Consider the following 15,266-nt stretch of genomic DNA (forward strand, 5'->3'; position numbering starts at 1 on the left):
CCTGCTCCTTCCCTCCCTCCTTCCCTCCCTTCCTTCTTTCCTTCCTTCCTTCCTTCCTTCCTTTCCTCCTTCCTTTCTCCCTCCTTCCCTTCTCCCTCCTTCCTGCCAGATTCATTTTATTTTGTGTGCAAGAGTGTTTTGCTTGAATGTCTGCGTGTAGCATGTGCATGCCTGGTGCCCTTGGAGATCAAGGCATCCCAGACTTCAGATCCTCTAAAACTGGAGTTTGGTGGGTGGTTAATGAGCCAGCATGTTGGTACTAGGAACTAAACTTGGGTCTTTTGCAAAATCAGGTGCTCTTAACTACTAAGCCCCCCAGTCCCCTAGTTTCAGTTTCTTAAATACAAATGTTTAATAATTTTATACCATATTTAAAAAAAAACCAGAAATTACATGTATTTAAATTTAGTTATTGAGTAGGGTTTGCCAGTTTCTGAGATTAAACAAGTTTAACTGGTACTTTGTTTTTTCAGTTAATCATAATGTCACTTGTTTGTCAGTCCCTTTGCCAAGTGCTGAGGTTTCTAAGATTTTTAGTGTTTTTTCCTTTTTTCTTTCTGGTTTTTTGAGACAAGGTTCCTCTGTGTATCCCTGGCTGTCCTGGAACTCACTCTGTAGACCAGGCTGTCCTTGAACTCGGAAATCTTCCTGCCTCTGCCTCTGCCTCTGCCTCTGCCTCTGCCTCCCAAGTGCTGGGATTAAAAAGGTGTGTGCCACCACCGCCCGGGGATTTTTAGCTTTTAAGGGACATTCGGTATACATAGGAGACAGCTCTCCAGATGATTTTGGTATGATTGGATACCGACTTCAGAGGAAACAGAAGGTGTAGTAGGGACTAGAGAGGAAGCCTCAGATCAGGAGCCATGGGACTATTGTCCTAGTTATATGTATTGCTGTGATTTAAACAAACAAACAAAAGAACCCAATCACTAAAGGCGACTTGGACAGGAAAGGGTTTATTTCAGCTTATAGTTGTAGTCTGTCATGGAGGGAAGTCAAGATAGAAAATGTAGCCAGGAACTGAAACAGAGCCCACAGGGATGCTGGCTTGTTCCTCCTGGCTTGCTCAATTTGCTTTCTTACATACGAGAGACCAACTGCTGGAGACTGCATCACCCATAGTGGGCTGGGTCCTTTCACATCAATCATCAATCAAGAAAATACCCTACAGGCTTGCTTATAGTATAATCTTATGGGGACCTTTTCTTAATTTAGGTTCTCTCTTGTGGCTGTAGTTTGTCCATGATTTTGACTTCTAGCCTTGTCTTTTTTGACTTCTTTGGAGAACTAGACTAAATGTTTTTGAATTCTTAGACCTCATTGTTTCTTGGTCAAGACAAACCTCTATTTGTGGTCTGTCTCATAACCTGTTATAGGACCAAGGGGTTAAAAAGGACTTAGGCTGAAAAAATGCTTTTGGCTGGTACTTGATTATTCCGTCTTCTTCACTCTCACTCTTTCAGTGCTGAGAATCAAACTCCGACCTTGAGCATACTAGGCAAGAGCTCTACCACAGAGCCCAGCTTCCACTGTTGCTGTTAGTTCCTGACCATTCTGGACATGATAATTTAGTGAATATTTTGACTCATTCAGTTACTTACCTATGCCTTTTCACTTTTCACACTCCCCCCCCCCCCCCCCCCGTGTATGTACGTGTGTGTGTGTGTGTGTGTGTGTGTGTGTGTGTGTGTGTGTGTAAGTGTGTGTGAGTATCCCTCCTCCTCTGTTTTTTTGTAACCCCAGACCATCTGGGCTAGGAAATCTGGAAACCTCAAGTATTTTGGTTTCTTTCTCCTAGATGTAAGCCCAGGGTCTGTGGTTGTTTCCATTATTTCTCTTCCCTAGAATACTGTTCACTCTCTGGAGGTATAAGAAGCCTCAAACTTCAAAATCAGGGACTTCTATGGCAGCTGTGTTGTATTAAATGTAGTTGGCAGGTAGTTAAGTCTTACTTCCTTATGCCTTCTGTTTCCACAACAGAAAGCTTGCGAGGTGCCTGGCCTCTTCTGGCCCTTGTTGTAATCAGTTCTTCCCTCATTTTGATCATACTATTTCCTCTTTGTTGGTGTTTTATTTTTTAGGGAAAGAAAATAATCTTTATTACTTTCCAAGGCCAGAATCTTCACAGAAGGTGGCTAAGGCAGGATTCTACAACCTTTAAAAATTATTTAAGAGAATACCTTCTGGGGGCTGGAGAGATGGCTCAGCAGTTAAGAGCACTGACTGCTTTCTGGAAGGTCCTGAGTTCAAATCCCAGCAACCACATGGTGGCTCACAACTATTCATAATGAGATCTGATGCCCTCTTCTGGTGTGTCTGAAGACAACTACAGTGTACTTACATATAATAAATAAATTAATTAAAAAATACCTTCTGTATTTATTTGTGTGTGGATGTATGGAGGTCGGGGACAACTTGTGAGAGTTGGCTCTCTTTCCACTGTGTGGTTTCTGGAGATCAAACTGGACTTACTAGGTCTTGGGGTTGACACTGTTTATTGTTGAGACAGGGTCTTGGGTACCTTTGGTTGGCTTTCAGCTCTGTGTGGCTGAGAATGTCCAGGAACTTATGATCCTGCTTCCACTTCTGGAGTGCAATGCCCCGTGGCACTTATACCATCCTTGGTTTATGTTCATAAATTTCTCAGTTGAGCTAAATATCTAGAACTGGTCCACAGCCCCCTTTTTTTTTTCTTTTTGGTTTTTCGAGACAGGGTTTCTCTGAGTAGCCCTGGCTGTCCTGGAACTCACTCTGTAGACCAGGCTGGCCTCAAACTCAGAAATCCGCCTGCCTCTGCCTCCCAAGTGCTGGGACTAAAGGCATGCGCCACCACCGCCCGGTGGTCCACAGCCCTTTAAAAATATTTTTTCCTTTAAAAAAATAAATGTATGAATTTATACATACTCTAAATAACAGCAATTAATGAAAAAAAAAAGGCCATGAATTTGAAACAGCAAGGGGGAATGTTTGGGATGGCTTGGAGGAAGGAAAAGGAAAGGGAAAAAGATGTAATTGTTTTGTAAATTCTAAAATAATTTAAGGAATTAATGTAATTTGTCTGTGTGTGTGTTGTAGGGAGGGTCATATGCCTGTTATCTGTTGACCAAGCTCCCAGGATCCACTGTGCTGGTGCTATGGGCACACATGGCAATCTCTAGCTTTTATGCAGGTCCTAGATGATTGAACTCCAGTCCTGGTGCTTCGCAGCAAGCAGTGCTACCCACTGAGCCATTTCCCTAGTGCCCACATCCCCCCACCCCTTCCATATTTTTAAAAAATCTTTACAATGCTGGGGATTGAACCCAGGACGTTAATATTTGAGGCAAGTCCTTGTCAAAGAACTGCATCCTTAGCTCCTCTTCTATGTCTTATTTTGAGACTGTAGCCCAGTTTGGTCCCAAACTTCTTGTTTCAAGGTATCCCTCTGTTTCAGGCCCTCAAGTGCTTTTACTTTCAGCCTCCAGGTGTTCTGTGCTCCTGTACTTGGAGATATTTGAGCATAGTGAAGTACAGGCTGTGACTTAACACAGACGTGAAACAAACATTTTAGACAGGACATAACAGCTACGATGAAGATTATGTGTGGGATAAGGAACGTGAACATTTATTGGCACAGGAAGTTGAAAACTGGGTTGATATTGGACGCAGTTATAGGTTTTAAAGATTGTGCTATGCAGGGGATTTTTAGAAGATGTGAGTGTAGAAAGTAGCGGATAAGCTAGAGAGAACAAAGTCACTGGTCTTGGGATTTCTAAAAATGTTTATAGTTTATTTCTCTATGTGTGCATGATTATGTATACATTTAGAGGTCACATTGCAACTTCTGAAAATGGATTCTTTTTACCATGTGGGTCTCAGGTCATCATGTTTGTAAACACCTATCTCACTGGCCTGAAATTATTAGAACTTGCAAAATTTGTTGCCAGTCCTGGATGAAGATTAAAAGGTATACATACTTATTTTTTTGACCTGCATTTAAGTCTGCACTATACATGCATGTGATGCCTCAGAAGATTAAAAAAAAACATAATTACTAAGATTTCACTGTCCTTATAATTATGGGGGAGAGATGGGGTTGACTTTAAGACATAAAAATAGTAGAAATATTTCTTTTAAACAAAATACAAGGAGCCTGAATATTTAGGAAAGTATAGGCTACCAAAAAGTAGGGAATGGAAACATGGCTTAGCAGTCAAGGATGTTTGCTGTTTTTCCAGAGGACCTGAGTTAAGTTTCCAGCTCAACATTGCTCGTAACCCCAGCCCCAGGGCTTACGGCACCCTCTTCTAGCCTTCAGGGGTACCCGTGTACACACATACACACACACACACCAATCTGGGCAGTGGTGGCACATGCCTTTAATCCTAGCACTTGGGAGGCAGAGGCAGGTGGATTTCTGAGTTTGAGGCCAGCCTGGTTTACAGAGTGAGTTCCAGGACAACCAGGGCTACACAGAGAAACCCTGTCTCTGGGGGGAAAAAATCTTTAAGTGTCTGGCAAGAGTGGCTCCATGATAAAGACTCTTGCTTGGTGTGTGTGATACTATGTATTTCCTTAGTACTAGAAGAAATTAAAACCAATTAAACAAAAATGGAAGACCTAAAGTCCATAACTGACCTTTATTCACTCAAAATTCTACTTGTGTAATTGTTTTATGCTAAGCATTGTGCTAAGGGAGACAGATACATAAATATACAAAGATATGTATACATGTATATAGTTACAAGTTGTGATAGCTATGCTGAAGTATGCTGAAGATAGTATTAGAGAAGACTCTGTGTGAGAATGACTGGTGACTGCACAGTGGAGTGTTTTCTAAGAAATGCTGTTTGGTGAGAAATGCTCTTCCCAAGGATTGGGAAGAGTCAGGCTTGGTGATGATATCTTATATTCAAAGGTTTGTGTTGACTTTGAGAAACAGAAAGTTGGTTCTTAGGTATATCATTTGCAAATTTTTAGTGTTTCTAGTGTCTTTATCTTTATTATGTTACTGATAGCATCTTAATTATTACCTTATAAGTTTGAATAGCCTTTTTCTTGTTTTCTTGTTTCATTTTTCTCTCACATCTATACAGAAAAGTCTAATGTGAAGATATATCATTACATCATTATTACTCCTGGTACTTTCCTAACCTACTTTAAAAAGTGATATATGTGAAAACATACATATATGCATACTTATATAAAGATGAATTGGTTTTCCCTGTAGCTCTGGCTATCCTGTAACTGGATCTGTAGACCAGGCTGTCCTTGAACTCAGAGATCTTTCCACCTGTCTCTGCCTCCCTAGTGCTGGGATTAAAGCTGTGTGCTACCACTGCCTGGCTAGTTTCCCAATTTTCTAATAATCTTTGCACTGGGATCATTAAAAGATGTCTTTATTTATACCCGCTCCCCTTTCTTACTGATACAATATTTATTGTCTTCTCTTTGTCAAACATTTCGCCAGCTACTTTCTCCAGACTTTCTGGGGAGGGAGTTGTGTACAGAAAAAAAGAACATACAGGGTAGGTGAGACACAGAAGAGCATGGGAGGTGGAAGTGGAGATAGCTTCTCCTGGTTAGGAGGATGGCCAAAGCTGACATTAGGCAAAAGGACCTATTGTGTCTGAGAAATGAAGTCCAGATATGAGGAGTCCCCAAACCAGCTCCAGAGCCAGCTACCTGACTGTGGCAGTCCCTATCCCAGTGAACTTGGCTGCTGTGTTAATAGCTTTTGAAATGGTTTGGAAGCTGTGGCTAGGTATGAGTCAAGTTAGAGGACACGGGACTGTCAAGCTTCTGAGACTCAAGTTGTGAGTGTCTAGTCAGTCAGTTAAGTCCCACTACAGACACCTAGGAGACTGTGGAGGTGAACCTGGAGTAGGCATGCATTTTAGGGGGGGAGAGCCTGACTTGGAACTTGTTAGTAGACTAGGCTAGCCTCAGAGTCATGGAGAGCCACCTTACTCTGCTGCCATAATGCTGTGATTAAGCCCAGCACCTGACCCTTAGTTTTGAATGTGTGTGTCTGTCTCTGTGTTATATACATTGAGTGGAGGTACCTTTGGGAGGCTATAGGTATTGGATACTTTTGGAACTGGAGTTGTGAGTGGGACCAAACTCAAGTCCTCTGGAAGAGCTGCATGTGCTCTTAACCACTGTGCCCTCTCCTCAGCTCTTCTCTACTCTGATTTTAAACCTGGTTCCTAGAAACTTATTTTCTGTAAGTTGTTAAATGCATACAGTAATAATAATAAAAGTGACTCAATGTCAAAAAATTTGGCAAACGGCTGAGTTTATTTTTAGGTTGGTTTTGTGTGCTTGTTTTGTTTTGCTGTAAGTGACAAGATCAGTGTCTTTGTACATACATTTTTCTATGCACAGTATTCTATAATGTAACTTCAGGTCTATAGAACTGTGTCAAAGGACTTGAATTTCTTTTTCTTTTTGTCCCCACCTCACCTTGTTTAAAATTGAGAGGCTCTCACTGTGTAGTCCTGGCTGGCCTATAATTTTCTATGTAGACCAGGTTGGACTTTGAGCTCTCGGAGATCGGCTTGCCTCTGCCTCGTGGGATTAGGATATGCACATTGAAAAATAGAAACCTTAGGGCTGGAGAGATGTTTGGCATGTGCTGCTCTTGCAGAGGACCTATGTTAGGTTCTCAGCATCCACATAGTCATTCACAACCATCTATATCATCTATTCCAGGACATTCATCACCCTCTTCTGGCCTCATCAGGCACTAGGCACACATGTACCTGTAGGTGAAAACTCATATACATGGGTTAAAAATAAAAATTAAATATTTACAATACAAACCTGTACTTATGTTTTCATATTATTTGAATTCAGGTCTTATTTCATTTATCTTATGTAAATTATGGATCAAGGACATTTTTCCATTTTGTATGTATTTGTATAATACTTGAAATGTCTTAGAACATCTGGTTGTTGTGTCTCTTTTAGTAAGTAGACTAGACCTTCAGAATGTGTTTACACTGTATTTCATTGTGATTGGCCAACTCATGTTTCTTGATCTTAAATAAGAGGTCTGGACTAAGTAGTGTGGCTCTTCACCCTCATGGTGAGTCGAGGGCTTCTTTTCCCATTCAGGTCAAGCCACTTGATGAGAAGAAAGAAAGCAGGCAGTTGGAGATCTATACAAGTGATGGCCATTGCTGAGAAAAATTGGAGTGGAGGTTTTCTTAGATGCAGCCTAGTCTTCTAATGTTATCCTTGAAACTGCCCATGGTGAGAGTGATTGTGTCTTTGAAATATGTCCCTTTGCTGTACTGTTCTTTCTGCTGCACTCCTTGACTGAATAGTACGGAGAATGAGAAAGACAGTTTATTTCACTTGAGTTTTATACAACATTATGTGGTCTGCCCTGAAGATTGATAGTTTGTTTTGGCCAGGACCCACAGTAGCAGAGGATTGATTTTCATAGGATGTTGTAGTCCTATTAGCCTAGAAGCTGATGCTCTGTTAGAAAAGTTGCTGCTTCTCAGGGAATTAGTAGTTTTTAAAGACAGCTGGACAGTGTAGTGAGCTGCATATGCTGGAACTGGAGTGCATCTCACTGGACCAGTACAGTATATTAGGGTCTCTGGAATGCTCTGTTGTATGCTTTGGGCTATTTTGGACCCATGTCATGTCTGGATTCTTGTTTTTGGGGATAGTACTTAACTTGCTTTATTTTGGCATGTCTGTCCTTCTTGATAAAACTTTTTAGAACATAGGGACTTTTTTTCCTTGTTAAATCACACTTTTGAAATAATGCCTCAGATTGTTTGTTCTGTCGTGGTCTTCAGCTTGAATTAAGGTTGGGGTTGTCTCATATACTGTGACCGAGAGGAGGAGGACACTATCTTACAGCCATTGGTCCTTCTGGCTTGTTTTGCTCCCAGCAGTAAGAGATGAGTACTGCATGGATGCATCATTGATTCTTTATTCTCTCAGAGCAGCATATGCAAACATAACTAGTTAGTTCTACCTCTTGAACTAAAAATGTAGCCGCTTGGTACTGCCAGTTTTTTATTAGTCTTTCCCATAGATTTTAGCTGCCTTATTATAAGTGGCTGACTTAAGCCGGGCTGTGGTGGCGCATGCCTTTAATCCCAGTACTTGGGAGGCAGAGGCAGGAGGATTTTTGAGTTCAAGGCCAGTCTGGTCTACAGAGTGAGCTCCAGGACAGCCAGGGCTTCACAGAGAAACCCTGTCTCTGGGGAAAAAAAGTGGCTGACTTGCTTTGTTAGATAGGAAAGATTTTTTGCTGTGACACATATAAGTATCCTGTGAGTATGTAGTCCTTCAGTAGGCTCTTATAGTTGTTTTCTAGAGAAACAAGGACAACTTTTTCTCTATCTCTTGACTGAGCAGTTCCCTTCTAACTTGTCTATCCCATATTGTGTCATGGATTCACTGGAGAACCAGGCTGGCTGAGGTTGATTATAGTCATTTGGTACAGTCTTGGACCACTTTGTCTCTAAGATACTTAACCCCATGTGGCATTGTTTTTATTATTTTTTTATTGTTGTTGTTATTATTATTATTATTGTTATAATATGTAAGTATTCTGTAGCTGTTTTCAGACACACCAGAGGGCATCTGACCTCATTACAGATGGTTGTGAGCCACCATGTTGTTGCTGGGATTTGAACTCAGGACCATTGGAAAAGCAGTCAGTGCTCTTACCCGATGAGGCATTGCTCCAGCCCCCCATGTGGCATTGTTATCTGGTCAGTTATATCACCCTGTCCACCCCTCCTTCCCCCATGTTCTTTTGGATCAGTTCTACTCAACTTAAAAACAAAGCAAAACAGCAACGACCACAAGGACGACAACAACAACAACTCTTCTGATAATTCCTGGTCATGCTTTTGTAAACTCATGATCTGAGTTTTACTAAGAGGTTATCAGAACACTGGGCTACTCTGTTGCTCTTGGTTTCATCCATCTTGCCTTTCCTGATAAGTCCCAGAAACCTTGGCACAGAATTCTTTCTTTCTTTCTTTCTTCCTTTCTTTCTTTCTTTCTTTCTTTCTTTTTTTTTTATCTACTTTCCATGTGAGTTGCCAGTTTTTCATTAAATGTAACTCTGAACTCTATAGTAAAGACCTTGTCTTGCTGGTTGACTCATAACATGAGAACAGTTGGGACGTTTGTATTTCGCCCTCTTCTGTCTGTCATCAAAGGTAACTGCTGAACTCTGTCCAGCTAGACAGAGTTTCAGACTTGTATGCTAACCATACCCATTTTGCTTTATGGAGTGTATATTCTGTTTGTGTTTTGGTGTTTCTGATAGGAACCCCACTTGTGTGTTCAGGCCCCTGAGAAAGGCACAGGTGTAACTTAATTTCATGTGGGCTCAATTCCCAGGCTTCCTAAGTCTTTAATTGATCCAGATCTTGATTTCCCTCTATTACTGGTTTTAATAAATGTTGCTTAGTCTGACAATCTTTTCATTTTAGCAAATCTCAAAACTATTCTGCTTCCTTGATTTCACATTGAAATTGTTTTTTTGTTGTTGTTGTTTTGTTTTGGGGTTGGGGTTTTGAGACAGGGTTTCTCTGTGTATCCCCAGCTGTCCTGGAACTCACTCTGTAGACCAGGCTGGCCTCGAACTCAGAAATCCGCCTGCCTCTGCCTCCCAAGTGCTGGGATTAAAGATATGCGCCACCACTTCCCGTCAAGAAACCTTTTTAAAAACTTGTTTTTAGACTTGTTTTTAGGTCTCTCTGTTACGTTCCTCTGGTTATCCTGGATCTCACTGTGTAGACCATGCATATAAATCACAGAGATCTACCTGCCTCTGCTCTTGAGTGCTGGAATTAATAACTATGCCTGACAAAACTGTTTGTTTATCCCTTTAATTTTCTTTATCTAAATGCTTTCCTGCCAAAAGCTCTTGTTAAAAGTGGTATTTTCAACTAGAGAGATGGGTCAGCAGTTAAGAGCACCGACTACTCTTCCACTGTTCTTTCAACACCCACATGGCAGCTCACAACTGTCTATAACACACACACACACAGGCAAAACAGCAATGCACATAAAATAAAAATAAATTATTTTAAAAAGTTCTTTAAAGTTCTTGCATCATTAGTGAAGTTCCATGAACTCTGATGGTCATCTATCCTCCTAATACGGGCTCATCACTTTGACTTGGGTAAGTACCAGGAAGCCTTCCCAGTGTAGTCCAGGATGTCTTGAATGCTGGAGGTATGAGCCACCATGCCTGGACTGTATTTTTATTTATTTAAAATTGTTAGTTTATTTTGTATATATGGGTGTTTTGTTTCTATGTATTCCTGAACTATGTGTATGCATGGTGCCCAAGGAGCCCAAAAGAGAGCATTGGACCCTGGGAACTGCAGTTACAGTTTTGAGCCACCATATGGGTGCTAGGTACTCTGGTTTTATGCAAGAGCAGTAAGTATTCTTAATCTGAACCATCTCTCCAGCCCTGTCTGACCTTGAACTCTTGAGCCATTAGAATGCCCTCATATTCCCAGTGCTAGAATTATAGGTATGTATTACTCTGCCCAGCTTGACTTCTAAAGTTTGTTGTTTATCCATATATAAGAATATGTGGTTAAAAGATGACCCTTCCCTAGATCCTAGATTAACAACATACTAATTGTGCATTTAGTATTTTGTTGTAAGAAGACATAATGTGGCTTTAGCTAAAGATATTTCTACTTTTGACTCAAGGTAAATTAGCTGTTTTGTTTTCTTTGTTTTTTTTAAATAGGGTTACACATCATTTTGGAATGACTGTATATCATCAGGATTACGTGGCTGTATGTTAATTGAATTAGCTTTGAGAGGAAGGTTACAGTTAGAGGCTTGTGGAATGAGAAGAAAAAGTCTTTTAACAAGAAAGGTAAGAGGACTTCTAAATAATACCCTCTTTACAAGAATTATTTTCTGTTTTATGATGAGTATTTCTAATAGCTTTACAACATTTAAATAGTTTAAAATTGTCCTTATTGGATTGCATTCTTGGTTTTTCTGGTTGATGCTACTCAGTGTTAGGATTGATGACCACTGTACCTTAGGGAGATGCCCAGTTTTAATTGTTTCTGAAAAAGTCCTGAGTCCGAAGACCTTGATATGACTTTAAAAAAAAATCCGAGAATTTTGAAGAACTGAATTACTCGGGGCATTAATCTTTTTAGGAAACTGATTGATTTTTATGCCTTGCCATGGTGAAGGTGCAGGTGGGTACTTCTGTTGTTGAACAGGATATATATGGTAGAGTTTGGATTTTTAACTTCAGACTCAATCTCAGAGTTCACAATTGTTTCTCTTCTGGTCTATTTTTGTGCTTTGGACATGGTATTTCAAAACCATTTTTTCTTCTGTAGTTGTATTATATTTGTAAATCTAAAAGATAGGCCAAAACCAAATATCTTGTTATTATTGAGTTTTTTAATTGTTGGTTTTTTTGTTTTAAGACAGTCTTCGCTTTTTAACCAAGGCTGACCTGGAACTCACTAGCACATGTTGGTCTTAATCTAGAGATTCTCCCACCTGCATCTCCAGAGCTCTAGGATGACAAGCCTATGCTGTCATGCCTTCATTTAGTACTCTGAACACTAGACTGTTAAAACCAGAGTGATCATTATAAGAAGAAAAGCCATTAATTGTTAATGAAAAGAAGTAATGCAGGAAGTAATAGAACTTCTAAATAATAGAAGTGGCTGGGTTGTGGTCAGAAGAAACTTGTTTCCTAGCCTTATTATGTCACTCTGTTTCTGAGTGACATAGGTAATGTTGGAAGAAGATTCTATATGATTTAAAAAGTTAAGTTTTAAAAGTAACTGTTGGTTCAGTTAAGATAATCCGTATAGTTAGAAGACCAAATGTAGCTATTTTCCTTGTTCTTTGGGTCTCTTCATGGAAGCCAACAATTGCAGTATTTGGATTGTTTTTTGTTTTTGTTTTTGTTTTTTTGAGAAAAAAATGCTTTCTATGTAGTCCCATATGACCTGGAGCTTGATAAGTATACTGTGCTGGCCTCAAACTCACAGAGATCTCCTGCCTTTGCCTCCTGAGTGCTGTGATTAAAGGTGTGCACCACCACTTCTGGCTGTCTTCAGTTCATTTTTAAAGCCATCTTAACAAATGACCACAGCCTTAGTGGTTTTTCTCATTTGGAGGCCAGTTAGGAGGTGTATTTGTGTTATGTTTTCTTGAAGGCTTTAAGGGAGAGTCTGTCTGCTGCCTCTCAGCTTTTGGTTATTCTTGCTCCTTAGCTTCTGTCCACATGTCCTTATAGCCTACCTCATGTCACATCACTGTTGCAGAACTGACCTTGGGCCTCTCATAAAGATTACAGTTTCCACAGCATTTCTTGTTTTATGAATCAAATGTTTTCTGTTAAATTCCTGAGGCCTTTTTGAAATTCTTTTATCTATATAATGCAATTCATCGAATGTCTTATTTTATCTTCTTTCCATATCTTCTCTGTTGGAGGTAGCAAGAATTTATTGAAGCATAGCATATTTATTTGGAAGCCACACATTTTAGAAATTTTTAAGGGAATTAGAACTCCTTTGAATCTTTTATTAGTTTTGAGCAAGAACAATGAAATGTAGTAAGATTTGGCTCCTGGAGAACTCAGTGTGCAGCTAGGACTGAAAGGGGCCAAAAGTGTTATACTCAAGCACTTAGAGTCTCGCAGCACCTCTGTATACTAGAGAAAGTGAAGCCAGGCAGCACCCCAATGTGGAGTGCAGAGGCCTTGTGAGGCTGCATCCTTAGCTAAGGAGCAACTGATGGCTGCTGGGGGAGGTTGAGTATGTGTGGCCACTGATTGGCTGCCTCACATAGACAACACTAGTAAGAGGCAGTGGCTTATTAAGTGTGTAGGACCATGGAGGTGAGAGGAGAACTGTCAGGAAGAAGGGAATGTGGAGAATTTGGGTTGGATGTAAACAAGTTACATTGTATCTATGCTATGAAATTATCAAAGAATAAATGAAAGTATTCCTAAAACACTAAAAAAGTTCAAGGCCTTTAGTTAGGAGACCAATTATTACAAGAGAAAGATGGTCAGACTTGTAGACTTAAAATCCTGGCAAGGCTAATGGAGGAAATGACAGGTGAGAAAGGCTTAGAGCAGAACTTAGGTGCAGTCAAGGTTCATGAGGAAGGTGGATGATGAGGCCAGATATTGGTCACATAGAGAAAGGGAGGGGTTTGAAGGAAGAGGGAGGCAGGTCACATGGCCACACCACAAATACAAGATCAGTTTCCTGAAGATCTTTTTCTTCCCCACAAACCCTGGTCTAACTAATCACCATGGAGCGAGTGTTCTGAATGATGTTTCTGAATCTGTACTGCCCGGTATAGCAATCATGCCAGTTTTATAAATTAAGCTGTGCTTATTTTAAAAACTCTAGGTTTTTAAAAACAATATTGGTGAAAATTGAAAAGGGTGATCATGAGCTACTGAGTGGGTGTTGGGAACAAAACTGACTCCTGGGAGAGCAGCCAGCATGCCCAACTCCTGAGCTTTCTCTCGGTACAGGTTTTAATTACAGATTTAAAGTTTGTCCTTGCCTCCACCTCCAACCCCTGTATCTCTAATCCTCTTGGTGCTGGAGATTGAGGAGTAATTATACATAATCAAACCTGTTGATGGTTTCATTAAGGCTTTCATTAGCGGTGGCAGTTTAAAAAGTCTTTGTTGTTCCTAAAACCATATTTTCCCTTCATATCTTTTATTGAACCATCATACACTTGAGAGAACTAGTTCTAGACAGAGTTTCTCTGTGTAGGCCTGGCTGTCCTGGAACTCTGTAGACCAGACTGTAGATCTGCCTGCCTCTGCCTTCTGAGTGCTGGGACTAAAGGTATTCACTACCATGCCTGACTCGGGGAGCTATTTCTTAATTTATTTATTTTTTTACTTTAATTTGTCAAAAGTTTACTTAATGACATTTACTGAGAAAATTAATTTTTTTTTAAACTTATGTAAAATACCTTTAGTATGTTGGATACTTCCATATTGTTGGGTCTTTCTTTGTCCAAGACTTTAAAAAATGAATGAATCTCTGTATTAAATAGCTCAAGGTTAAGCATCAAATGAAATAATAGTGAGGGTACAGTTTCTGAGCATGAGGTGTTTGCATATTTGATTTTTCATGTAGTGGTACAGGAAGAACGTACCAGTGGATCATTTCTGACCAATTGTGTTTCAGGTGATCTGTAAATCGGATGCTCCAACAGGGGATGTTCTTCTTGATGAAGCTCTAAAGCATGTTAAGGAGACTCAGCCTCCAGAGACAGTCCAGAACTGGATTGAGTTACTTAGTGGTAAGCTGATGTATTAAAAGTAAACATTGCATTCTGTTTAGAGAAGTTTGTATAGTTACTTATGGAAATGTGGTGGTGGTAGGGATGATAATTTTTAAAAAATTTTATCTCCGTTTACAGGAGCGAGTAGATACTGAATAAAATGGATATTCTTTCTTTAAGCTCTCAATGTTTGTTTGTTGTGAGTCACTACATGGCCCTGACTGAACTCCAACTCAGATATACCTGCCTTTGCCGCCTAAGTGCTGGTTAAAGGCCTGTACCACCATGCCTGTTTTCAGTCATTCCTTATCTAAATTAATTGGTACAGTTTACTCTGTTCAGAGTGGGCCATACTGTGAGGATGTCTTCATAAACTATAAACTTTCTCTTCACCTTATATTTTGTATACCAGTAGGACACTTGGCTTATCCAGGTTGGTGGTCAGTGTCTTGATCACTAACTAGTTAACAGTGCATAGCTGTTGACTGACTAAATCTTACTAGTGTGAGTGTTGACTGAACTTTGTTTCAACTTGAGTTGCTGTTGTATTCTTCTTACTGGAATGAGCATGGAAGAGATACGACTGACATCTATAAGTTTTCTCCCAAAGTATTGAAATACAGTAGCATATCCATTGGATTAGGCAAGAATTCATTAGGCAAGTATTTAGAAATACCCTATATTTTAGATTGGCTACAAATGTCCGATTTTTGTTTTTTTTGTTTTTTGTTTTGTTTTGTTTTTGTTGTTGTTGTTGTTTTCGAGACAGGGTTTCTCTCTGTAGCCCTGGCTGTCCTGGTACTCACTCTGTAGACCAGGCTGGCCTGATTTTTTTTTTTTAAGCGTATAGTATTATTAGGAGTAAGCTATCATGTTGTCATGAAAGAAGGGGATCCAGCTTAGGAGGAGAAAACAAAGTGCATTGCTAGTGTGGGAGTTCTGGTGGAAGCTTAGTAAAGGAGTGCTTGGTTCCATAC

General features: G+C 40.0%; 1 protein-coding gene across 1 annotated transcript in view; it reads left to right on the top strand.

Annotated features, from left to right (window-relative positions):
• The window catches only part of Golph3 (golgi phosphoprotein 3), a 21,868-nt gene extending 7,529 nt beyond the window's left edge, over nucleotides 1-14,339 (top strand). Inside the window, exons 2-3 of the mRNA XM_031360134.1 lie at nucleotides 10,736-10,867; nucleotides 14,193-14,339. Of these exons, the coding sequence (XP_031215994.1) occupies nucleotides 10,736-10,867; nucleotides 14,193-14,324 (264 nt within the window). The 3' untranslated portion in view covers nucleotides 14,325-14,339. The remainder of the gene's footprint in view (nucleotides 1-10,735; nucleotides 10,868-14,192) is intronic.
• Nucleotides 14,340-15,266: the final 927 nt, after the last annotated feature.

The sequence above is a fragment of the Mastomys coucha genome, unplaced genomic scaffold, assembly GCF_008632895.1.
Source record: "Mastomys coucha isolate ucsf_1 unplaced genomic scaffold, UCSF_Mcou_1 pScaffold8, whole genome shotgun sequence".
Classification (NCBI taxonomy): domain Eukaryota; kingdom Metazoa; phylum Chordata; class Mammalia; order Rodentia; family Muridae; genus Mastomys; species Mastomys coucha.